This window comes from Quercus lobata, chromosome 11 (genome assembly GCF_001633185.2).
Source record: "Quercus lobata isolate SW786 chromosome 11, ValleyOak3.0 Primary Assembly, whole genome shotgun sequence".
NCBI classification, from domain to species: Eukaryota; Viridiplantae; Streptophyta; class Magnoliopsida; order Fagales; family Fagaceae; genus Quercus; species Quercus lobata.
The window spans coordinates 15,627,234-15,653,095 of NC_044914.1; the positions used below are offsets into that span (position 1 = coordinate 15,627,234).

The following is a 25,862-nucleotide window of genomic DNA, read 5'->3' on the forward strand; positions in this document are numbered from 1 at the left end:
GTACTCATGTGGACCATGGATGAAGCTCAATACAACCATACGACTAATAGCATCATACATTTGGGAGTCTAAAATATACTGATAGTATTAAACAGGCTCATACAATTCAAAATTCTAACTCAAAAATTCGTTGCTTGCTTGGCCGGAATAAAAACTTAGACCAGTAATATGAGCGGATTAAATCAGCCCAAAGGTTCGAATGTAACACAAGAAACAAAATCACTGGAGCACGGGCAAGTGAAGCAATGACATAAGGAACCCATTCTAACTTGTAGTCAAATATCAAAAAGATGGCAGCAATAAAGGCTGAGACCATGGTTGTTATGGAGATGAAGAGTGTTGTGAGCCCAAACATCAACCTTGCGTGCAATGAATACACAAACTCACTTTGTGCATAGCTTGAAGTAAGAATGGACAGTAACAACACAATTGATGCTGCCGAGGTAAAGAGTGCTACTGCATTTGAAAGAATAAAAATCATAAACCACTGCTCTTTGTGGAAAAAAGGAGTATTTGATATCTTGTTACTGGCACCAGGAAGTGTGAGAGCTGCTGCGAAGACCACAGTAGAAATGAGAGTTGCTACAAGCATACATGAATTGGCTGTCTCCTTCATTGCTTCTTCACCTAATTTAAGTAAATCTTTATGATCCTTATTGAAAACATCTATGGGTGTCATTTCCTCTGAATTTTTCATATACATATGAAATGGTCGGACAATCTCTTCCACTTCCTAGAATCATAAGCAGGGTGAAAAGTTAAATAGGCAATTTTATTAACACAAGAAAATGAATATTACATAACATATCAAAGATGGATTTAAATGGTATTAAGATCCTCTTTATTTGAAATGAACCCATTACATTGTTCATATTAAATATTACGAATGCATCCAATGTCTTGTCATTAAAATTTTAAATAACCTGACATTTTCTGTGCTCAAATTCAGAAAATAAAATATTAAACTTCCACCTGACAGGCTGACATTTTAAATTCGAAATGATATATCCAGAAAGTATTGAAATAGATCTAGTGGTAAGGAATACCTTAAACCACAATAGCTCTTGTTGCATTTGAAGGTTTGCTCGTGGGGCGCCAAGTCTTTCAACATGTGGCAACATTGCAGCAAACTGCAGCATGTTGTTTTTGTCAACATCAATATTTCCTACTATGTAATCCTTAATTGCTCCTATGTTATATATTAAATTAAACACATGTACGTGACGATGCAAAACAGCAACATGAAATACACTTTGCCCTTTTTCATTAACTTCCCATAAAAGAACAGGATACTCGCAAAGAAGCAAAGCTAAAAACTAAACATTTCCAGACATTGCAGCATCAAAAAGTACTCCTGAAGGCCTGCTGATTAGGTCTGAAATTTCCTCATCTGATTGCTGCAGAACTTGCTCCCAAATTCTTTCAAGTAAATCCCGAGCCAATATTGGCGTTGATGTTTGCTTATAGAAACCTTTGAAGTCTAGAAGAAGGGTAAAAGTATCAATTGAAAAAAGTTACCTTTATTAAAGAGAAATGGGAAGCAACAAAGTTGTTCTTTGGAACGATAGTGAAAGTATGTAAATCAAAAAAAGAATGTAAAATATGTTTGAGTGATGCAAAATGTTGACAAAAAGTTGCGTTATAGATCCTATCTAAAATATTTTACATCCAACAGTGTCCACACTGTTTTACATCATGAGTAGAATGTAAATATTGCTTGGAAATTGTGGACACCTAGTGTGAAAAGTGTGAATATAGTGAAGTTAAGAAACAATAATTTCCCTAATTAATTATAATGGGGTAGAAATGTTTACTCTGAGTTGGGAACTTAAGAGTATGCATAATGCTAAACACTAAATATCTATTGTGAGAATTGGACCAGGTTTAGAAAAGCGTACACAAGCTGGTGTATCTTGCCACGATCTTTAGGGGACTGCCGTTGTCAATGTGTGTAGCCTTTTGAGCCAACACATGCAAAGCTGTTTTCCCATTATTATCATCATCTCGTTCACAAGCCATTGTAGGATATTTACGCAGCATATCCAATGCTAAAACTATACAAGAAAAGAGTTTTATTGTAGTTAGAAACTAGGTTCATTTTAGACGAACAGATTTTGTTGTGGAGCCACAATTATATCAAGTGAGGTGCATCTTTTTTAAGCAGTAATGCTATGAAATTGGAAGCAGAGAGAAAGAGAGAGAGCAAGGAATATCCAAAATTTGACTTCCAACAAAAGTTCTTAGTATCATTATTAGAAATTCAGTATGTGAGTCACCGCAGAGTGTTAATTTGTCCTTGAAAGAAACTCTGGGATTGGGAGTGTACTCTACATAGATTATATCCTATCAAATTCTGAAAGTTCCAGAAAATAGTGGGATATGATACATAATGAATTACTAAAGCAGAAGCAAGATTGAAGGTAGCATGTTATTAGTTATATAGCCATACTGAAAAGTGACAAATTTTGGAGCACGAAGTAATGTAATCTTACCATACAAATTGCTGGAAAGGGTAAGAAAAAACAGCCTAATTCGTTCACAATGATCTAGACTGTCAAATTCAGTCTTCGAGTAGAGATATTCTGCCATTTCCTTATGTCCAACTTCAGCTGCCACGCCAAAGTGTATCAAATGCCTAGTACCACGTTTCATTGTCAGTTTATTATTCTTTTCTATCATCAACTTTGCAAGTTCGACCATTCCAGATACAGCAGCAATACTAAGGCCTGTGTCTTTATTTATGTTTTCTATAGCTAGATCTTCCCCAGTCCCATATTCCACCAGTTCTTTTACAAAAGATATGCATTTTGAAATGAACCGCTATGTGAATCACCGTATCCCATGCTTTTGTCAATCTAGCATAAAGCATGCCACGATCTTTATCGATGAACTGCTTAGCAGTTTTCCAGTCACCGTTAAGTGCAGCTAAACACAAGGCACGGGAGTGATCTCTTTTTTTCCCTGTAAAGTTTTAAAAATCAGAGACTTGCAATATATATAAAAGTCTTAGAGTATTATAATATAAGAATATAAAAGTCTCTTGTGTAACCCCAAAGCATACATTAAACTTGGTGCCATTATCTAAGCTTCTTGAAACGAGCATCGCAACAGAAAATTATGGCATATTGCATCTAGGCAATACAAGAAGAGGTCTGACAATGACTACCTGAATTTCTTTAAATCAAAATCATGTTAAAGAATATTGAAGATCTCATCTAGGAAATACAAGAAAAGGTCTGAAAATGACTCGAGGCATCCAATGGTAAGTAGAAGATGGCTGATTACAAGCCACTGGCTCACTTCGGAAGAAGATCTTCAACAAGGGGACTAGGTGATGGTCTATATATGGAAGGATCACTTTCCTGCTGGCACCTATAACAAGCTGAAAGACAAGAAGTATAGGCCATTCCAGATCATGAAGCATATTAACAACAATGCTTACGTTGTCGGACTCTAGCCAGAAATGTGTATTTCCTCTACTTTCAATGTTGTCTAGCTATTTGAATAATCTCCACTAGATGAGTAGAACAATGAGAACACGAGACAGAGTTCTTCCAAGTTGGGGTGCTGATATTGAATGAATGGTACAGGCTTTCCTTGAACAAAGATATCATCACACATTTAGTCACAATAAGTTTAGGAAGTAGAAAAGTAATGGTATAAATCATGGAGGCCGGTAATAGAATCACGTAGTGAAATTTAGTTTTCTAAAGGGTGCATTATGAGGATCAAAACTCACAACATGTATATATCAACGGTAGTTTTTTTTTTTTTTTTTTTTTTTTTTTTTTTTTTTTTAAATTTTAAATTCCCTTATTTTATACCTTCAATTTATCAAATTTACTATTTTTTTTTTCATAATTGCAAATTATAAGTCATAATAAGATCTCATCATTTATGTAATAATTCCTTTAATCCATAGTATTTAATTATGTATTTTTAGAAATTTGATTCTCAATATATATATATATATATATTAGAAATTTGTCCCTTTTGATAATTTTTTTTAATGTTCTAACTTAATTTCATTCCCAACATTAATTAGGCTTTTCTAGAGTCTTCTAATTGCCTAGGATTTCTTTACTATATATTAGTTGTTGTAGTCCCTTAGGTAAGTCAGACTAGTGGTGGAGTTAGAATTTCAATTTAGGGTTTCAAACACTTAAGGAGATTATCAAGATGGTCAAAACTTATCACGTAATTATCATTGATATTACTCAAATAATAGATAGGCACATTTAAATACATATAGTTAAGTAGATTGTGTTTTGATATAAACTCAAATTCTCACTTCCAAACTAATAAAGGATTAACTAAAAAAAAAAAATCAAACCAAATTATAAAATGGAGATAGAACACCTATGATGGGGAACTAATAAAATACAACACCAAAACATATCAACCAAAAGTAGAGATATTTAAAAATTAAAAAAATAAAAAAAATAAAAAGAAAAAGAAAAAGGACATAAAAATTCATGAACCTAAAGTTAGTTGCAAGAAAAAAAAAAAAAAATATATATATATATATATAGAGAGAGAGAGAGAGAGAGAGAGAGAGAGAGCATAATCACATTTTTTGAGAGAGAATAACAAATTTATAGAATAAAATATAATGAGAAGAATATTAAAAATTAAAGGTATAGTTGTATAACAATATATCATTATATACTATATTTTTAATAAAATAAGATCACATCTAAAAAAATAAAAAAAAATAAAAAATAAAAGCTTTATTTATATTTAGTTTATACTCACTAGAAAGAAAGAAAAAATGCATTTCACAATTGTATTTATATCCGTATGCTAATACGGTATTTAAGGTTAAGTAGAAGGGTCTAGTTCCACTCTGGCTTAAAGAATAATATGTATTTTTCATCAACTTTAAGAGATAGATATAATAAAGATAGCAACTCTATTTATTTTTAGTTTATACTCACTCAAAATGGACTGAAGTGGGTTGATTTGGATTGAAATGGACTAAAGTAGTCCGAATTGGATTGAAGTAGACTTAATTGGACCTGAATTAGACCCAAATAAGCCATGGGGGACCGAAATGGACTAAATTAGACCGAAGTAGGTGTTTATTAACTCTATCTCTTGAAGTTGTAGAAGAAAACGACATATGGTTCTCTAAGTAGAAGCTGAACTGAACCCTTCAACCTACCCTTGAATATTACATTATCATATACATATATGAATACAATGGTTGTATAGGATTTTTTTATTTTATTTTTTTTTTAAGTGAGTATATACTAAAAATAAATATATGGTGTCCTCTCAAGCAATTTGTATTACATGGATTTTCTATTATAAGTTACATTTAGGTTTAAAATTGCGTAAAGTTGTGGTAGTAAAAAAATGATGGTCCTATCATGATTGGTAAATTATAAAGGAAATCAAGTCCTATGGACTCAAGTTCTATATGATAGAACTTAAGTCTAATGGACTTGAGTTTTATGCCAATGTGGACGAAATTTCTACATCATCTGGTGCCACGATGCTGAAATCAAGTTCATTATACTCGATTTAGCATACCAAAATCGAGTCTATTGCACTCGAGATGTTAGTTTTCTAAATAATTTTTAAAACATTCTAACTAATGAAATTGTTTGAAAATTGGTGTTATTTTGAAAAACCAAATTCTGGTATAATGCATTATTATATATATATATATATAGAGAGAGAGAGAGAGAGAGAGAGAGAGAGAGAGAGAGAGAGAGAGAGAGAGAGAGAGAGAGAGAGAGAGAGATTGTAAAAATTATTCTTAAGGTAAACATGTTTTGTTTCTTATTATTTTTTGCCAGCCTCATATTTTTAGCTTTCTCCTGTAAAAGGTAAAAGGCGACAAAGTATACAGTACGCGAAGCTAAAAATCATTATATAAGCCCCACAATTAAGACAATAATAATAACAAATAGTGAATCTCATCAAAGGGCACCAAGCATCTATAATTAGATGCCTAGGGATCATTCAGCAAAAAAGAAAAATGCCTTGGGTTCCTTTGTGAAGTACTTAAGAATTCTCTCTGCCCTTTAGATAAGAGGGATTTTTTTTCCCCAAAATAACACCTATTTTCAAACTATTTTGTTAGTTAGCCACATTTTCAAATTATTTAGGAAACTAGCATCTCAAGACTCACAAACTCGATTTCACTGTTGTAACTCAAGTTTCTGAGACTCGAGTTCCATGAAAAATCAACGTGGAACTCGAGTTTCTAAAACTCAACTTCTAGACCACCAAGACCCAAATCAAATCCACGAGTTCCAATTTTTGCAGTTCATCAAAAACCAAACCAAAACACAACCCCATGAAGACCTAAATCCACGAAGGAGGTTGTTTCCTAAAGAAGAAAAAGAATCTGACCAAACCTGACGAAGACCCACGGTAGTTTTGATCTCGGCACCAACGGTTTGTTGATCTTGGCACTAGTGTCTCTCTGGTATTGTTGAATCAAACCAAGTGTCCCTTTGGTACCACAGACAAACCAACCTAGAGAACATTGAAAATGAATCCAGAGACAAACCAAATTGGGGAAAAAAAAAAAAAAACCTTTGGTGCCGAGATCAATGAACCCAAGCAGCTCCAATGTTGAAATTGTCAAAACCAAGCCACTCCGGTGCCAAGATCATCAAACCTAGTGCTCGGAATTGCTGGGTTGCTTGGAGTTGTTGGAATTGCATTTTTGTTGCTAGGAGTTGTTGGGTTGTTGCACTTTTGTTGTGGAAATCGACTCTATCATAATTGAATTCTAAGAGCAAAATTGAGTTTCTTAGACTTGAGATATTAGTTTCCTAAATAGTTTGTAAACGTTGCTAACTAACGAAATTATTTGGGGATTGGTGTTAGTTTGCAATTGTTTCCTATAGTCCTACATGAAATCTCCATCCTTGCGGGAACCAACATTTATAATTGTCCAACATACGTGGTTTTTTTTTTTTTTTTTTTTTGAGAAAGTGGAAAAATTTGTTTTAGAATTTGGAAAAAATAAAATAAAACAAAATGAAAGCCGCATTTTGTAATAAATCTGAAACTTATGTAGAGAACAAGGGGAAAAAAAATTTACTGTCAGGTGCAAAATCTGTCTTGGAAGTAAGAAATTCAACTTGAGGAAAATGATCTGGTTTTTGCAAACATGGGTCCATAAAAATTTCAAATAATTGTGCCGGTTGCTCCGTTGACATTGCTGCATTTAAGAAGGAAATTTACATAAGTTAATGAACACCTTTTAGTAAAAATAAAAATAAAGAAAATAAATAAAAAACGTCACACTTGTCTGAAATTCTAAATAGTTAGTTTAATAGTTCCTAAAACCTTATAAAATCTCTGAAATTTTGGATTCAAAGGTCAAAAATTTTAGTCTATTTTGGAGTCACCCCTATGAAATTCCTCACAATAATTATCTTGAGATATTAGCACGATATATATATATATATATATATATATATATATATATATATATATATTGTCTCTCTAGTTTGTGAGGTCAAATTGTGGACTCACCTGAAATTTTCCAAAATTTATTTGAGCTTATAATACGAAAAAGAGTGGTAACTGGTAAGTGTATGAGGAAGCTAGGAAACAAGAGAAATGGTTGGTATGGAATAGTGTAACTGTTTATGTTTTATATTATCGGAAAAGGAAAGGAATTTCTACTAAACAATTCCAACAACAGAAAGAATTCTAATAAGTACACCATTTGGTCGAGCATCAAATTCCGCAATTTTTAGAACCCTCGACACAACTTGTTCCAGCGTAAAATTCTGCAATTTTTAGAATCCCATTCCCTAGATAAAAATCAAATTCCACTCTTTATGCCAATTTTAATCTTCAAGCCAGTTTAAGAATATGCTTAACGACAAAAGGCAAATCAACGTATAGAAATTAAATTTGAAACTTTAAAAAGGCAATATTGGGCAATAACTGATATGCGTGGCTCAAAACTTCCAAATGCTTTTGTTTTCGTTGGAATGATAAAGGGCAAATGATGGCGGTTGAGAAACAAGTTTTTGAAGATTGGGTCAAGGTAACCTATATAATTTTTTGTCATTTATTTTTTAACTATCAATTTTTATATTATTATTTAATTGATATATTTTGTTTTTTAGTGTGTGTATATATATATATATATATATATATTATTTTTGTATCATGATCATATCTAGATGCTAAAGGATTACAGAACAAGCCCTTCCCTTATTATGGTGACGTAGCAATTGTGTTTGGTAAAGATTGGGCTAATGGAAAAAGAGCAATGCTATGGATGCTACTGAGGAGATAGATGGTAGACAAAAAGCCAAAATCCTATAGGCTATAGATGAAGTTGAGAAGAAGATGGTATAGAAGAGACCAATGGAAATGGTTCTAGTTCCCAAACACATATACCTATTAGAAGTGTTAGCACAAAGAAGTTAAATGAGAAAGAAGTCAAGATCCCATGATGAAATAGTTGAGACCTTAATGGAGACAATGAAAGACTTTGGAAAGAAGTATGAAGAAACTAATGGACACAACTTATACTTATTGACACACTTCTTTTCCTCTACCACTCATAATCGACCAATTCAGCAACTGTGAAATTTATTATGAAAAAAACTGTGTCGGTAGCATTATTGGAGGTTTATACTTAAAAAATAAAAGTGATGTCAACATGTTTATGTGCATAACGTGTAGAGCACTTTTCATTTGACCAAAGAATTATAAAATACACGGGTTTATGATTTGTTGAGGACGAAAAGTATTACAACCATTGTAGATAGAGCAAATGGATGAATCTTTGCAATAATTCAAATAATTGCGAGTGTTTGAATCAAATAAGAGCGTAGAAAGACAGATGGAAAGGGTCTTGAACACTTCACAACAGCACTTGGTAGTTTTTATCTTTAGAATGATTTTAGACTTAGACACGTAGTCACAGAGTAGGATAGTCATAGGAAATAAAACATGTTTTAAACATTGATTCTCTTTATAAGGAAATTTGGTTAATGCCACTAAATTTTAAATCTCTAGATAGAACATGTCTATTTAAGAATGAACTTTTAATCCTTAAAGTGGCTTACTGAATTCCATAATGAAAAGCTCTGTTAAAATGTAAGCTATATATATACAGAGACAATAAAGAATGACTTGAAAAGGCTATTTTGAAAAGTTACTCATGTTGTTACAAGCCATAAAATTTGTACTTGTCGTGAGAGAGAAAGAGAGAGAGAGAGAGAGAGAGAGAGAAAAGAAAAAAGAAAAAGAAAAAGAAGTCTCATTCCCTCACATTTTTGAAAATTTTGTAGAATCTATACAGTTTTTATAACTCTCTAGCTGAAAGTGAGACAAACCTCACTCCAGCAAGCTTTATGGGCTCACTTGAGAGCCTATCAAACGAATATCAAGTAAGCATCCAACCAAGCTCTCTCTTACCCCCGCGTACTCTCACATGTCCTCATTCAAGCCTTGCTCGAGTAGGCTCAACCAAGTACTAATTGACATTTTGTATAGCTGATATGTCCATTCAATTTTGCTATTACATTCATTCTACACAAGCCTCGCTCGAAGGGGACAATTTCCCCCCAACCCAAAACACCACTTATTTCATATATTTTGTTTATATATATATATATATATATATATATATATATATATTAGATATAAAATTTTCCCTCCTCCTGAAGTTAAATTCTAGCTCTGCCATTGTGTTGAAGGATTAGTTTATTATTTATATTTGTGTTCCCCTCTTTTTCTTTTTCCTTTTGGTTGAACATGCAACGTCCAAAGGAAGTTAATCTGAAGAGTTAAATAACCTTATACGGGATTCCCAAAAGATTTTAAAATTCATTCCTTAACCCCAATTAAGTCACTATTTAACCTAATATAATAAACCCTCTAGTTTTTTTCCAGTATTAAACTTAAGTTGTTGCAAACCCACGCAATGTGCGGAAAATTTGATGATTTGTTTTTTTGTTAAGTGAAAAATGAAAATATTTGATAAAACTTATAAGTATTAGTCTCAAACTCTTCTTAAAATAATGTGATTATTTTCTAATAAATTATAGTTGATACAATATATTAGATTTTCTAAATTATGCTATTTATATTTGTTATTTGAAAGTGTTTTAAAATTTAAAATTTAGAAATAATTTTTCAAGGAAATATAATGCATTTTACATTCAATTATTATATAAGGCAAGATATTTTATAAATAATGTAATGTGTGTTAGAAATTGTTTCTAGTATTCCTTACAAACGGTTCATCTTTTATATGTCTTGATTGACTTAAAAATGAAACATATATAAGTAAATCCATCACTGGTAGGAAAGGTGTTAAGCACCTTGCAATGTTATTTTGAATTTAATGTTAAATATGACCATTTAAAGAACAACTAAAATTTTGGCATTTGGGTTTTGAAAAAAGAATGATATGCATGTGCATGTGAAATGAAAAAAGATAAAACCTATCCTAGGATGACATGTGGATGTATGAAATGTATAATTTACCCTAGGGTGGCATGTGTGAGCATGAAGACACGTACAAAATGTATAGACATGTGAAAATTTTATTCTACAAAGCAAGATAAAAAGTGCATGGCTACACATGTGATCGTATGAATTTACTAGGAAGATAAACTGTATAGGTAATTAAGTAAAACTTCACTCCATAGCATAGCATCACATATCAATTGCAATTTTATTAAATTCTTATAAAATGTGAGAAAGGTGTCATTGTAAAGGCATTTTATTTTAAAGGAAAAAAATTTATTTTAGTAAAACATGGGATTGAAAAAGCATTTTTGCAGCCTATAGAGTCTTTGTGCAATTTTTATAGGTCATTTTGGTAATTTTGGAAACCTTGGGGTTACAAATAATACTATTGGAAAGTTGTGGGGGTCAAAAAGCAATTTTGGGAAAGGTATTTGTGGCTTGTGGACCCACAGGTTGGGAGTTTTCTTGATTAAAGTTATTGGTTTGGGGCCTTTGGGCCTAAGACTTTTAAAGTGGGTTGGTCTATGCATAGAGCTGGGCTTGTACCCAAATAGATTGGACTAACCCCACCTTTTCCATTAGAACCATCCATTAGAGCTGGGCTTGTTCTCATATAAACTGAAATCTCGTGTTCAGATTAGAACCATCCATTCTAACCCCAAATGCCACTACCTTTATTGGTGATCTTCTCTCTCCTAATTGAACCCATGACCAAAACCTAACCCTTTTCTTCTTCTCAGGTCATGGGTGTGACTATTTTGGGTTTCTTGATTTGGTTTGAGGTTTTGGGTCTGATTGGAAATTTGATTTGGGTTTGGGGTTCCGAATGGTTGTTGCTGTGAGTTTTTGATTTGGGGTTTAATATGGGGTTTTGAGGGGCTTCGGTTTTACTGTTGTTGTGTGTATTAATGTACGTTTGTGTAAGCATGCTCTGTTTGTATGGAATCTGTGTTCACTGTACATGAGAACAGGAATAGGTGTAGTCGTGTGTGTGTCTTGTGTTCATGTGTACACTTGAGTTACTATAAACGTGTGAGCATGAATTCCAAAAATAATAGCATAGAATGAAAAAATGAAATAGGAAGTAGGTGCTACCCATTTTGGTTTGCCATTTGCTATTGCTTCCCTTTCCGCTGCTTGCTTTTTCCTTGCTTCTCTTGTTCTGCATTGTTTATGGCCGAAAAAGAAAAAAAGAACAAACTTAGATTTCAAGCAACAAATAGAAAAGAAACAAGAAAGAGCGAGAAAAAATTATTGGGTCGTCTCTGCTCAGTGTTGCTTCTTCGTTTATGCTTGATACTCTACTTTCTTTTCTTCTCTGCCTTTCTTGCTTCTCATTAGCTACTACTGTTGTTTGTTGTGGTTATGGGTTGTTGTTGTTTATTGTTTGCTGTTAAATGGCAAAAAGGAGGGATCTTTGCTATGTTTTTTGGCTTGATGGTAGAAAGGAGAGAGCTTTCTATGTTTTGGTTATGTTTTTGGGGTTTTGGAGGTTGGGGAGATGGTGTTGGGAGTTGGCTATGTTTGTAGTTTCAAATTGATGGAAAAAGGATGGAATTTTCCTGTGTTTTCTAGATTTGCTTTAGGGGTTTTGGTTTTCTTGCTTGGGATTTTTGGTTTTGTTTTGGGAGTTTGCAGTGAGGTTGTTGTTCAAGGGTAGTGGCTACAAAGGGCTGGGATTTTCAGGTAGAGGAGTAGAGCCGTAGAGGAGAAAAGGAGAGACTTTTATGGGTATTTTTGGGATGTTGGCTGTTGGGATTTTTGGGTAGAGGTTATGGGGCATTCCCATGTAAAGCTCCATTTGTTATGGCAATTCAAACGCATGTTTTTAGTTTTTAAACAACAATACACGTATTTTCACACACTTTTTTTATCCACACATGTTTTCACACATTTTTTCAAATGGATGCAGCTTGTGCCCAATGGCCAGTGCCATTGGACACGTTGCGATGCAGACACGTCCAAGACTGGACACGTGTCCATATCCTAATGGGTCCAGTAGTCAAACAACAAAACACATATTTTTAAGTACATATACCAAACACTCCCAAACCCATCATAACTCACATGAGTGATGTTTAGAATGTTTTAGCAATTGTGACTCATGTCATTCAGTCTAAACTTGTGCAATGGATTAAAAGTTGAAACTTGAAGACACTTAAAAGAATTGTGTGAAACTTTCAATCAACAGTTAAAAATTCACAAATAAAATTTGACATACCGATCAATTAAAAGAGCTTAGCTTGATCTCCAAATAAATCACATGTACGACTTGATAAGAATAAAAGGACCAAGTATAATGAAGAAATAGACTTGAATAAAAATCGTACTAGTAATTTATGAAAACTAATTAAATTCCTTAATCATTTTTGACTTGTGAATTTTAATTGCATGCTTAATTATAAGGTTTCAAATAGTATACTTAGTGCCAATTTTTATGGAAAATAACAAAAAAATTTAGCATGCATTCAACCGAAAATTATGTACTTTTTCCATGATTAAAATGAAAAATGGGTAATTTCATTAAATTTGTGATATCTCATTTGATTTATACCTATTCTTTGCCCAAGCAAATTACATGAAATTTTACGGTCTTAAATAAACTTAATATGGAGGCTATATATATATATATATATATATATAGACAATAAATAATGACTGTTGAAAAGGCTCTTTTGAAAAGTTAGTCTAGTTTGTACAAGGCCTAAAATTTGTACTAGTTGGAGACAAAAAAAAGTTTCATTCCCTCACATTTTTGCAAAATTCTGTAGAATCTACAGTTTTTATAACTCTCTCAAGGGAGATAGACATTGCTCTAGCAAGCTCTTATGGGCTCACCTGAGATGTTATCAAACAAAATTCAAGTCGACATCCAACTAAGCTTTGCTCTTACCCCTTTGTACTCTCACATGTCCTCAATCAAGGCTTGCTCAAGTAGGCTCAACAAAGTACTAATTGACATTTTGTATAGCCGATATGTCCATTCCATTTTGCTATCACATTCATTCTACACAAGCCTCACTCGACGAGTAATTTCCCCCCAATCCAAAACACCACTTATTTTATATATAAACACACATTGTGCGCCGCTTCTTTATATTTGTTTCGCCTTCTTTTATTTTTCCTCTTCGTTGAACATGCAACTCCAAAGGAAGTTGATTCGAAGAGTTAAATAACCTTAAACCTTATACTAGGATTCCCAAATTAAAATTCATCCCTTAACTCCAATTAAATAATATTCAACGTAATATAATAAACCCTTTAGATTTTGTTCTAGTAATAGATTCAACTAGTCACTGGCTCGCAAGATGCACGAAAAATTTGAAATTTTTTTTTTTTTAAGAAAAAAAAAATGTAAATGAGACTTTAATAACATAAGAAAAATGTAATTTTATCAAGAACCCATCAACATTATGCTAAGAATGTGGCACAATTGTCAATGAAGCGACTCTTATTTCTACACAAACCTCTCCTACCAAAGTATCATCGAAGTTAACTAAATGGACTTAAGTGGACCGGTGGATTGAAAGGGGCTGAAGTGGACTCAATGGACCAAATGGATTGCATGGATTGAAATGCTATACTGATGCAGCTAAACAGTACCATATCAATAGTAAATGTTATGCTTAAAATTTTAGACATTATATATGTAGGGACTCAAAAAGTAAAGGCCTAAGCCCACCTAGAACAATGGTACCTTGTCCTCCAAATCAAGCCCAAACAATAGAATTTTTAAGAAAGTGGGTAACTAACTCAAGTGCAATACAAGGATATGTCCAAGTTTAAAACTGAAGAATCCAAAATAGCAGGTAAGTGCAATTGGAACAACAATTGAGGATAATATCCTCCTCAGGCAAGTCTGAGGATTAGTTTCTTATAAAGACTTGCTAATATAGTAGACATGTCTTTGTACCCTAGCCTTTATTCTGACTAGAACTAGGCTTACTACTTGATTAGTGACCGCTATATAAGTATATAAGACCTCCTCATTCTCGGGTTGGGAGAGAACAGGAGGGTATGATAAATACTGCTTCAACTCTTCAAAAGCAGCAAAACATTCCTCAGTCCACTCAAAGCTTTTCCATATGTAAAGGAGTTGGAAGAATGACCGACATTAGTTCGCGGATCGGGAGATGAACATATTTAAAGTGGCAATCATTCCTGTCAACTTCTGTGCCTCTTTGGGGTTCTAAGGTGGGTGCAAGTCATTTATGGCCTTGATTTGATCGAAATTGACCTCTATTCCCTGATGAGTGATCATGTATCCAAAAAACTTGCCCTAATTGACACTAAAGGAGCATTTAGAGGCATTAAGATGCAACTTATGCTTCTTAAGAACCAAGAACACGCTTCCTAAGTCATTTAGGTGTTCTGAAAGGCATCACACAATAGTGGTAATTCCCAATGGGGGTTAAGAAAGTTGTCTTCTCTTGGTCGAAGAGAGCCAAAGGTATTTGGTGATAGCCCTAGAAGGCATTTAGAAAACTCATCCGAGGATGTCCAACCATCGCATCCAATAGCTGATCAATCTGAGGAACGGGAAAATGATCTTTTAGGCAGAGCTTATTTAAATCAGTAAAATCCACACAAACCCTCCATTTTCCCGACTTCTCCTTCACTACCACAGTGTTAGCTAACCATTCAGGGTAAAAAGCTTCCTTAATCGCCCTTTCTCACTTGAGCTTATTCACCTCTTCTTTTATTGCTTCGACATGTTCCTTTGAAGAGCACCAAGTGATAACACCTTAAAATGTATACTTGTTATATATTTATATGGGCGTTATCTCCTTATTAGTATGATTGATTTGTATAATTAAACCATCATTTGCATTAGTCCCTATCATTTATCTTTACATAATTTATTGAATAAGATGCTATTCATTGTGTGTAATTTTCTACTTTCAGGAAATCATGTGAGAAAGATGAGTTTACAGGAATTTGTGAGAGAATGGAGGCCAAACTAGAATTAAAGTGGAGCTAAAGGACCATGCTTAAATGTCTAAGAAGGTGCAACTGGAGTGCTTGGATCATCTACTATGATTGGAAGCTTCAAATAAGGAAAGAAATCAAAGAGACAGAATCTGAAAAAGAAAAATCTAATTTGAGCACTGATCAGTATTTTGGACGTATCTCTCTCCTCAAAAATCCAATTGACACAAGACTAGATGGGTTGGAACCGTGATTTAAATATCTACAACTTTCCAGTTTTGAGTTTTCCGAAATTCTCAATTTGTGATGGCCAAAATTAACTCACAATTTACTACTGTAAACCTGGACGGAAATCAAAATAGTAAATGTTTTATTTTCTTTGGACACTTAGACATTAGGGTTTTGAAGTGAGGCTGGGCAGAACGAATTTTGGAGAGAAAACCTTGTATTTTTCTTTCTCTAATGGCGGCCTAAACTCTTTGCTAGGGCTAGAGGTTATGTTTCTTCTATACGGTATGAATATTCAATGTGATTCTTTCTAGGATTTTATCTACAACATATTTGATTGTTCAATTAGATTTCTTTTGATGTATTAGTTCTTCCATGCTTTCAATAAGTTCAATCATGTTTTTCTTATTGTTTAGATGAATTTCTAATAGTTTCAAATAGAAATTAGGATTTAAAGTGAATGGGTTTTTCTGAAAACTTTTCTAACCGCATTATTAATTGAGGTTATCATGCATTCTTGAATTGTCTCAGTTCAATCGAATCATAAGTTTTTAATTTTATAAGAACAATTAATTATGAAATAGATATTTTCTTAGATCACAAAAAATTTCATATCGATATAGGGAAACACCCCGATGCCCTAGTATTTACATTATTAATTAAAATTAGTTTTTATTATTATTCTTGTTAACAATCACCAAGCAAAAGTATTTTTCTTTTTCACTCAAATTGTTATTTAATTATATTGTCTTTGAATTTACCCCGCTCCTTGTGGTTCGACCTCCGTACTCCGAGAATTATATTGCTACAATCTCCTGCACGTGAGCAAGCACCAAGGTGTTTGCCTTTTTAGTACAACTGCAAGGTTTACATTTAGATGATGACATATAAAGTCTGGGTCAATCCTCGATGCCTCATAAGCATTCCATGCAAAAACATCCACGTTCTACTTTAAAAAGCCTATAAGTTCCTCCTTTTCAACAAGGGATAGTTAAGCCCCCACTTGAAAATACTTATCTTTGTTTGATCCAAGAACCACTTTTTCTAACTCCTCACAAAGTAAACCCTACAGTTCAATTTGAGTTTTCCCTCGAGGTTAGCCAATTGCTACGAGGCCTCTTCTAATGTAGAAGAAGCCTTATCCAACGATTGATATCCAATTGCGGCCACTAGGCACTGCCTGACCATTGTTTGACTTCCAACAAGCTCTCCCACTTGCCCCTTGGTGGAGTATTTGACTTTTATATGCATGGTTGATGACATTGCTCCCATGGCATGGAGCCAAGGCCTCACCAAAATAGTCGTATAGGGGGAATAAGCTTCAACAATAATAAAGTCCACCTCCACCACTTCATTCTATGCTTGCATGAGTAACCTAATCATCCCTTAGGGAACCATGGTTCTCCCATCAAACCTGACCAAAAGGGAGTCTTACTTGCTTAAATCCTCGAGCTTGAAATTCAACCCCTTATATAAGTCTAGGTACATAATTTCAGTCCCACTTCCTTGATCAACCAGGACTCTCTTTACATTATATCCCCCAATATGAATAGCCACTACTAGGGCATCATCATAAGGTTGGAAAGTCCCAACTTTATCCTCCTCTGAGAAGCCTAAGGTCGACAATGCTTTAGACCTAATCCTCTTAGATCTCAAACTCACTCCTTAAGCTCTGGTCTCAAAGCTACGGACATAACACTCAAAAATGAACTTGCATTGTGGCTAGGGGTGGCAAAAATCACATTGATTTTTCCCAAGGATGGCCGGGTAGCAATTTCCCTTTGGTACCTTACTTCGATCTGACTTGCTTGTCTTGAAGGCTGGTGCATGAACTGCTTCAGCTTCCCAACTTTCACTAACTGGTCTAAATGGTCATGCAAGGTTCTATAGTCTTTGGTACTAGCAGTAAAGACTTCGATTACGTTTGGATGGGTCTTCTTTTATCTTATTGGGCCACTTGAAATAAGATTCATTCTTTATCTTCTCGAGGATCTGGTACACAAGCTCTTTAAACACCAAGTTAGCTACTTGTGCATTAGCCCTTGATGATTGGTTAGCAAATTCTCTCCTAGGTCGACTGTGATTATACCCCTCTGGTCACGGATTTCTCTTTTCAGGGGGGAAGATTTTGGTTTTTCCTTTTCCTTGAGTTTGGTCTTCCTCGACCTACTTATGCTCATCAATGCGATCCATGAGCTAATGCATATTTCAGGCAAGTTTCATAGTCAAAGATTTTCTCAGGTCATGTTTCGTTGGGAGCCCAACCTTAAAGGTTCTTAGGGATACATCTTCAAAATCCCCATCTATTTCATTAAATGTTTCATAATACCTATCAGAGTAGGTTTTCAGATTTTCCCCCTCCCTCATCACCATGGATAATAAAGAGTCCAAAAGTCTAAGAACCCTGTTGCATGTCATGAATCTTGCTCTAAAGGCATTAGTCAATTCTTCATAAGAACTTATTAAACCCTTTTCCGACCCGTCGAACCATCTCATGGCAATAGGCTCAAGGTTGGAGGGAAAAACCTTGCACATAAGGGCCTTATTCCTCGAGTGAATGGCCATCCTCTAGTTGAAGTGACTCACATGTTCCACAGAGCCAGTCCTCCCATGATAAATAGTAAATGTAGGCTGAGTAAAATGATGGGGAAGCTCTGGCCCTATCAATTCTTCATGTGAAGGGCGACTTAGAAATCCGACATAGAGGTTTACTCATTGTGTCATTTCCCATTTTCCTAGGGGGTGAGCTTTCACCTTGCCTTCTACTATGTTTCTTCACCATATCTAGGCATGAACATGCAAAGAAAGATTCGTTGGGGGGAGTCCTTGATCTCGGTCTATAGCTACGGTTTCCCTCATCATCAGATCCTAAGCTTGATGGGGGTGTTGGATCTCTCCTAACATGTGCCCTATGACATAGCTTTTTGCGCAAATGATCAATCTCCAACTTGAGATTTTGGGTCTCTTGCTCATGGGACACATGACTTCCAGTACTTGATTGGATCCTACTGGTATGCTCTGTATGTTGCGTTTCCACCCTAACGCTTAGAGTTCGATTATGCTCTCTATCTCTCCTCTGCTCCAGATTAACAAAGTGATCCTCATGCTATGAGCCAACGAACTCCTCTCTATTTTGTCATAGCTTGGATAAAGAAGATTGCAAATGATCCCTACAGATAGTGCCAATTGTAGGGACTCAGAAAGTAAAGGCCCAAATCCACCTAGAATAATGGTATCTTGTCCCTCAAATCAAGCCCAAACAATAGAATTTTTAAGAGAGTGGGTAACTAACTCAAGTACAATACAAGGATATGTCCAAGTTTAAAACCGAAGAATCCAAAGTATAATATCCTCCCATGGAACAACAATTGAGGATAATATCCTCCTTGGGCAAGTTCGAGGATCAGTTTCTTGTATATAAGTTAAGTTCTGTTTCTTTACAAGGTAATCCTAAATTCTCCTCATTGGTCTCTTTTTACTTAGAAATTGTTCATCCCCTTTTTCTGGGGGGTTCCTTTCCTTTTATGGTCCCTTCCCTAGCATCCCAGTCCCCAATCTGTACGCTTTAGGTGATTCCTTAGGATACTTGTCTCATCAAGATCCTTCTGGAGGTGGTAGAGAGAGTTGTTAGCTATGATATTGTTATTCAGGGTTCATTTTCTCGTTAATGCAACTGATAAAGTTGGTACAGAGCATTCAATATAGAGGTGAAAGGTATCTCCTTCAGGAAACTTCCTCCCACCAACCTTGCTCCTGCCACTATTTCTTCTCCTATGTGTTTCTAAGGGATATTAGTTGTCTTGATTCTCTTGCTCTCCTCGGGTAGGCGTAGTCTTCGGAGTTTGCTTTACCCATCTTAGCCCAAATTGGGACGAATTTATTCTCAACTGGGACTTCTCGGTACGTCCTTGGACCCCCCACAATATAGATTATATAGATTTGTGGTAATTGCAATTTGCAAATTTGATGAAGGCAAAAGATAATTAATTTTAAGTTATGCCTTGCAAAGGTTGAGGACTATATCAAGTTATTGAAATGTCATAAGTATATTTTTATTTAGCCTAGAAGACTTTAATTTCCAATCATTATAAATTTTAGAAATTCAGGTTTAGATTTTAGTTCATTATTTGTTATGCCTGCTTTGTATCCACATTGGCCAACAACTACAGATGAGATACGTTGATAGAGGAAAGGAATTCACGTGGTCCATGCATATTGCTCAAAACAGGTTACAACTAATGGGGTCTTTAAGTACAACTGGAAATCATAAAATATACTAATCAGTACTAAAGTGCTTTTACAATTCAAAATTCTCACTAAAAAATTCGGTACTTGCTTGGCCGGAATAAAAACTTAGACCAGTAATAAGAGCGGATCAAATCAGCCCAAAGATTAGAATGTAACACAAGAAATAAAACAACAGGAGCACAAGCAAGTGAAGCAATGACATATGGAACCCATTCCATCTTGTAGTCAAAGATCAAAAAGATGGCAGCGATAAAGGCCGTTACCATGGTTGTTATGGAGATGAAGAGTGTTGTGAGCCCGAACATCAACCTTGCATGCAATGAATACATAAAATCATTTTGTGCATATCTTGATGTGAGAATGGATAGTAGCAACACTATTGATGCTGCAGAGGCAAAGAGTGAAATTGCATTTGAAAGGATAAAAATCATAAACCACTCCTCTTTGCCAAAAAAAGGAGTGTTTAATATCTTATTGCTAGCACCAGGAACAGTGAGAGCTGCAGCGAAGACCACTGTAGAAATGAGAGTTGCTACAAGCATACATGAATTGGCTGTCTCCTTCATTGCTTCTTCACCTACTTTAAGTAATTCTTTATGATCCTTATTGAATACTTCTATGGGTGTCATTCCCTCAGAATTTTTCATATACATATGAAATGGTCGGACAATCTTTTCCACTTCCTGGAATGAAAGGCAGGTTGAAACGTTACATAGATAATTTTTTTAGGACAAAACTTAGATACATTACCTTAAATGTTGTTCCTTAGATCCCCTTTTTAAGATTCAACCATGTGACTACTTAAAAATACACTTCCATCTTATGAGAAAAAATCTACATGGTAGAATCTTAAAAAGAGAACTTAAGGAATAACACCTAAGTACTGTATCTAAGTCTCACTCATTTTTTTAACATATGAAAATGAATATTACATAGCATATCAAAGATGAATTGAAATGGTGTTTAGATCCTCTCCATATAAGGTGGATTCATTTTCATTGTTTAAACTAAATAATACACTTATAATCATGTCATTTATAATTTTAGTGTTTTTACAACTATAACTTTCGTCAAACCTTCATGAATTGGTTGATTGAGTCAATAATCACTTTCACATTCATGTGTATTTTAAAAAGTTGAACATAAAAGTTAAAAATTAAACAAAAAAGTTAGAGTCAAAGAAATTTTAGAGTGTGTTGAGTTTCAAACTTAAGAGATGAGTCATCTTATGTATTTATAAACCATTGCACAACTTAAGAAATATCTTAAAAATTATGGGCTAATTGTTGGACTTGAGCTTGGACTTGTGCCCATCACTCTTGGGCTTTATTATTTATATCCTTTCTTTCTCTCCAATAGCAGGATAACACTATTTATTGATAATATTTTAGGGTTTATATTGTTGGATCAAAATTTTTTTACTTAGCCATTTTTTCCCAACAATTGTGACACAAATTGTGTACTTAAACTTAGTCTAAAAATTTTAAATTATACGACCCTACCAAATCCAAAAATTAAAATCTATATGCCATTGTAAATTGAAAAAGAAAAAGAACAAGAAAAAATAGAAGATCTAGTGATAAGGAATACCTTAAACCACAATAGCTCTCGTTGCATTTGAAGGTTTGCTCGTGGGGCACCAAGTCTTTCCGCGAGTGGCAACATTCCAGCTAAGTGCAACATGTTGTTTTTGTCAACATCAACATTTCCAACTATGTAATCCTTAGCTGCTCCTATGTTATATATTAAATTAAACACATGAACGTGACGATGCATAACAGCAACATGAAATACACTTTGCTCTTTTTCATTAACTTCCCATAAAAGATCAGGATACTTGCAAAGAAGCAAAGCTAAAAACTCAACATTTCCTGACAATGCAGCGTCGAAAAGTACTCCTGAAGGCCTTCTTATCAGGTCCGAAATTTCCTCATCTGATCGCTGTAGAACTTGCTCCCAAATTCTTTCAATTAAATCACGATCCAATATTGGCATTGATGCTTGCTTGTAGAAGTTTTTGAAGTCTAGAAGTAGGTTTAAAAGTATTAATTGAAAAAATGACCTCTATCAATGGGAAATTGGAAGCAACAAAGTTGTTCTTCAGATCATGAAAGTATTTAAATTGAAAAAGAAAGTAAAATATGTTGGAGTAGTGCAAAATGCTGATAAAAAAGCTTCGTTACAAATCCTTTCAAAAATGTTTTAAATTCAACCTTGTCCACATTCTTTTATATCATGTGAGTGTAAAACAATAATTTCCCAAATTGTTATGCTGATTTGGGAACTTAAAAGAGTATATAGCATTCTGAACACTAAATATCTGTTGTGAGAACTGGATCCTGGGTTTAGAAAAACGTACATAAGCTGGTGTATCGTGCCACGATCTTTAGCAGACTGCCGCCGGCAATGTCTGTAGCCTTTTGAGCCAACACATGCAAAGCTGTTTTCCCATCATTATTCTCGTCTCGTTCACAAGCCATTGTTGGATATCTAGTCAGTATCTCCAATGCTAAACCTATACATGGAATGAGATTTATTGTAGTAAGAAGCAACGTTTAGTGTAGTGCCACATTTATGTCAAGTTGCTTGCCCAAAAACATATGCGTAGGGCATGCAACTTTTTTAAGTAATGCAATGAAATTAGAAGCAGAGAGAGCAAGGAACTAATCAAAAATTCAAAGAATTTTATCAAAATTTCATAGTATCATTATTAAAAATTTAGTATATGAGTTGCTGCAGACAAAGTTGATTTGTCCTTGAAAGAAACTCTGGGATAGGGAATGTATTCTAACATAGATTGTACCTATAAAACAAAGTCAAAAAGTTCAACAAAATATTGGAATATGTATGATATATATTTTGATTTACTAATACAAAGCATGATAAAAAGTAGAATGTAATCAGTTATATATCCAGACTGACAAGTAACAAATTTGGGAGCACGAAGGAATGAAGTTATACCATACAGATTGCTGGAAAGGGTAATAAAAAACAGCCTAATGCGTTCAGAATGATCTAGACAGTCGAATTCAGTTTTCGAGTAGAGATATTCGGCCATTTCTTTGTGTCCAACTTCAGCTGCCATGCCAAAAGGTATTAATTCCCTAGTACCTCGTTTCATTGTTAGTTTATTATTCTTTTCTATCATTAATTTTGCAACTTCGACCATTCCAGACACAGCAGCAATACTAAGGCCTGTGTCTTTATTTAGATTTTCTATAGCTAGATCTTCCACAGTCCCATATTCCACCAGTTCTTTTATAAAATATATGCATTTTGAATGAACTGCTATGTGAATCAGTCTGTCCCATGATTTTGTCAATCTAGCATAAAGCATGCTCCGATCTTTATCGATGAAGCTCTTTGCAGTTTTCCAGTCACCCTTAAGTGCAGCTAGACACAAGGCGCGGTTGTCATTTCTTTTTTTTCCTGCAGAGTTTTAAAAATCAGAGGCTTGCAATTATATAGCGTTCACCAATTGTCAAACCACAAAGAGTGATGTCACCAATCAACAAAAAATAAACTAAACATTCATTAATTAGTCCATCAATCACATCTATTGCCACATTAATTTGTACATATATTGTAGTAAATTTTTTTGTAGCTTCAGCATTTTCCAACCACAAAACACATCACACTCTTTGCAATGATTTTTTTTTTTTTGGTACCTTTTATTTTCTGCAAATCACAACTCCTTATATATGTTATAGATATGTAAAGTGATATAACTTAACTATATACATGATCCAATACCAATTAGTGTTCACACTTCACAAACAAGTTCCATCAACTTTTCCTAGCTGGAGAAATGATGCATCTGATTAGCATTGAGGGCTAATATAGGACTCTGACCAGGCAAAAACCCAAAAGCTATCTAGCAAGCACTATTTGGGCAATTACTCTAGTACAATGTACAGACCTTTCTGCAAATACTAGTCCACAAATAGCGATACTTACCCTCACAAAGAATTAGATATGACAATTCTCTATTGGGTGTTGCACATTCAATTTGTGATCCACTAGGTATTTGAGTACTTAATCCCGCAGCATCCAGACAAATGTCTTCTTCCATTGGCATGGCTCCAATACTGGGTCCTGGAATTGAAGTGCTAAGATTTATTCTATGAGAGAAAGGCAGTGCAGAGAGTTGATTGCTGGAGTTAGAATTACATATAGGCTGCAGCTGATGAAAGCTTGACCCCTCAAAGGAATATGATTTCTGTCTTGTTAGATTGATCTGAGGTCCAAGAGCAGGTTCACAACTCGAGGGAGAAGAAGATTGAAAACAAGTTGGAGGCGATGAATTCACTCTCTCCTCTGTAGTCACCTGTGTCTCCCCTCTTCTTTTAGGAGGCATCTTTGTTTAACTGTCATAAAAATCAAATCATATGAGACATAAATGAAGCACATGTGCGCCTGTATGTGTGAGTATGCACGCATATGCATATGAGCATGCAATTGATTTGGATCTAACTGTTTTAATATGACTCAGAATTATGGTAAACAAGCTCAAGAAAATAAGTCCAAAGGTATAGCCACAAAAGAAGACTTTCGTTTCTTAATCTTGGTAATTAAGCTACATCTTTGATTGAACAAAATTACATAAAAAGTAAATTATTCGTTGACCTGTGACTATACTTGGGCTACATTACAATCAACTAACACTTTTCAGAGCTAACTCTCATTTTTTACAATAAGACAATCTCAGGACTTGGGCTTAAATTCTCTTAATGAATTCGAGGTAATATATTCTGGTTTTCCAGTTTCTTTATAAAGTCGTTCCTTATCTTAGTCCAATTTCATAAGCCATAATTCACAAAGGGTTTTGGCTCTAAGTTTTCAACTAGTAGTACAGGGAAGTGGCAGCACAACTTGAACGGTTGAAACTAGTTACATTAAGAACACAATAACAGAAGAATCATTATAGCCTCGTTCTATCTAGTTGAATGAGAATGCAAGCATCATATGTGGCCTGAACAAACTGTGTCATAATCAAAATTTTACTCCCAAATTTTTGGGATTAGATATAGATCTTCACAAACAGGTGCTGCCACATGTAACAACAAATATCGGCTCCTGCTTTGCTTTCAGCTTTTTAGCTTATTTGCTTAATGTACAAAACTAGAAAATAGAAGAAAAGTTTTCGTTTCCAATTATTAAAGAAAAATGAAAACAGCCAAAAAATGAAAATGAAAATGAAAAATCGAAACATAGCTGCAAACAAATCATAAAGGAAAAAGAAAAATGTTATTCAAAAAACAGAGAAGCGCTGACCATAGTCTTCCACTTTTAGATCACGATGACTATGAAAAAATTACTAACAAGAAGTTACAACTTACCAGTGAGAAAAGCGTTGTAAATTGGACCCTCTTACTTTCTGTGTCTTAGACACCCAGGCAAAAGCAGCAGGATTTTAATGGCTCTGACAAGTGCTTCAAGCCTTCAACAGATAACGAAATGCATTGGCCGGAGTACTAAGTTAAGTGAATTTCACAACACAAGTATGTGGTTGTAGATTGCATAGCTAAAGCAACTGAGGATGACTATATATATACACCCGCGTACGCACTCATGCGCGTGTTCAGGCACTTTTTATTTTTTCCGACATGTAAAGTATTTTTTTTTTTTTTTTGAGAAACTTTCCGACATGTAAAGTAATCACATATAATCATATATACAAAATAAATACATATATATTTTTTTTTTAGAAACAAAGTAAATACATAAATGATTGTGAAAAGTTGTAAGTATAACACGTCCAAGATAACGCCGAAAAATTAGGTGGGTAAGAAATGCGAGTTAGTAGGATTTTAAAATAGAATAAATCTCACATATTTATTGTAGTTAGAGAATAGGACAATTTAGGTGCAATAAGTCAAATTTGGTTTCTTTCAGGTTTCTAGTTTCTAACTTTATCATTGATTGACTTTTCTAGCTTTAATCATTACTAGTTAGTGGCACGTGCCTCGCTCGTGTTACCTTTGAAAAAA

At 34.4% G+C, this 25,862-nt stretch overlaps 2 protein-coding genes across 5 annotated transcripts; both read right to left on the reverse strand.

Moving 5' to 3' along the window:
* LOC115968303 (ankyrin repeat-containing protein ITN1-like) lies at positions 1-25,415 on the reverse strand. 4 transcript variants are annotated; one of them, XM_031087658.1, is made up of 6 exons: positions 24,043-24,131; positions 23,830-23,967; positions 22,834-23,301; positions 22,232-22,387; positions 21,463-21,896; positions 1-733 (listed from the first exon to the last, which is right to left on the reverse strand). In XM_031087658.1, exons 2-6 carry the CDS (start codon positions 23,948-23,950, stop codon positions 107-109), a joined length of 1,806 nt encoding a protein of 601 aa, XP_030943518.1. In that variant the 5' UTR covers positions 23,951-23,967; positions 24,043-24,131; the 3' UTR covers positions 1-106. The 4 variants fall into 4 exon arrangements, with proteins under 4 accessions (XP_030943518.1, XP_030943519.1, XP_030943516.1 ...); XM_031087656.1 differs by adding an exon at positions 25,212-25,415 and having other exon boundaries at positions 6-733; positions 23,830-24,239; XM_031087657.1 differs by lacking the exon at positions 1-733 and adding exons at positions 19,808-20,555; positions 25,212-25,414 and having other exon boundaries at positions 23,830-24,239.
* Positions 758-7,590, reverse strand: LOC115968304. The gene is made up of 5 exons (XM_031087660.1): positions 7,501-7,590; positions 7,064-7,183; positions 2,493-2,961; positions 1,899-2,054; positions 758-1,480 (listed from the first exon to the last, which is right to left on the reverse strand). Exons 3-5 carry the CDS (start codon positions 2,698-2,700, stop codon positions 1,317-1,319), a joined length of 528 nt encoding a protein of 175 aa, XP_030943520.1. The 5' UTR covers positions 2,701-2,961; positions 7,064-7,183; positions 7,501-7,590; the 3' UTR covers positions 758-1,316.
* Positions 25,416-25,862: the final 447 nt, after the last annotated feature.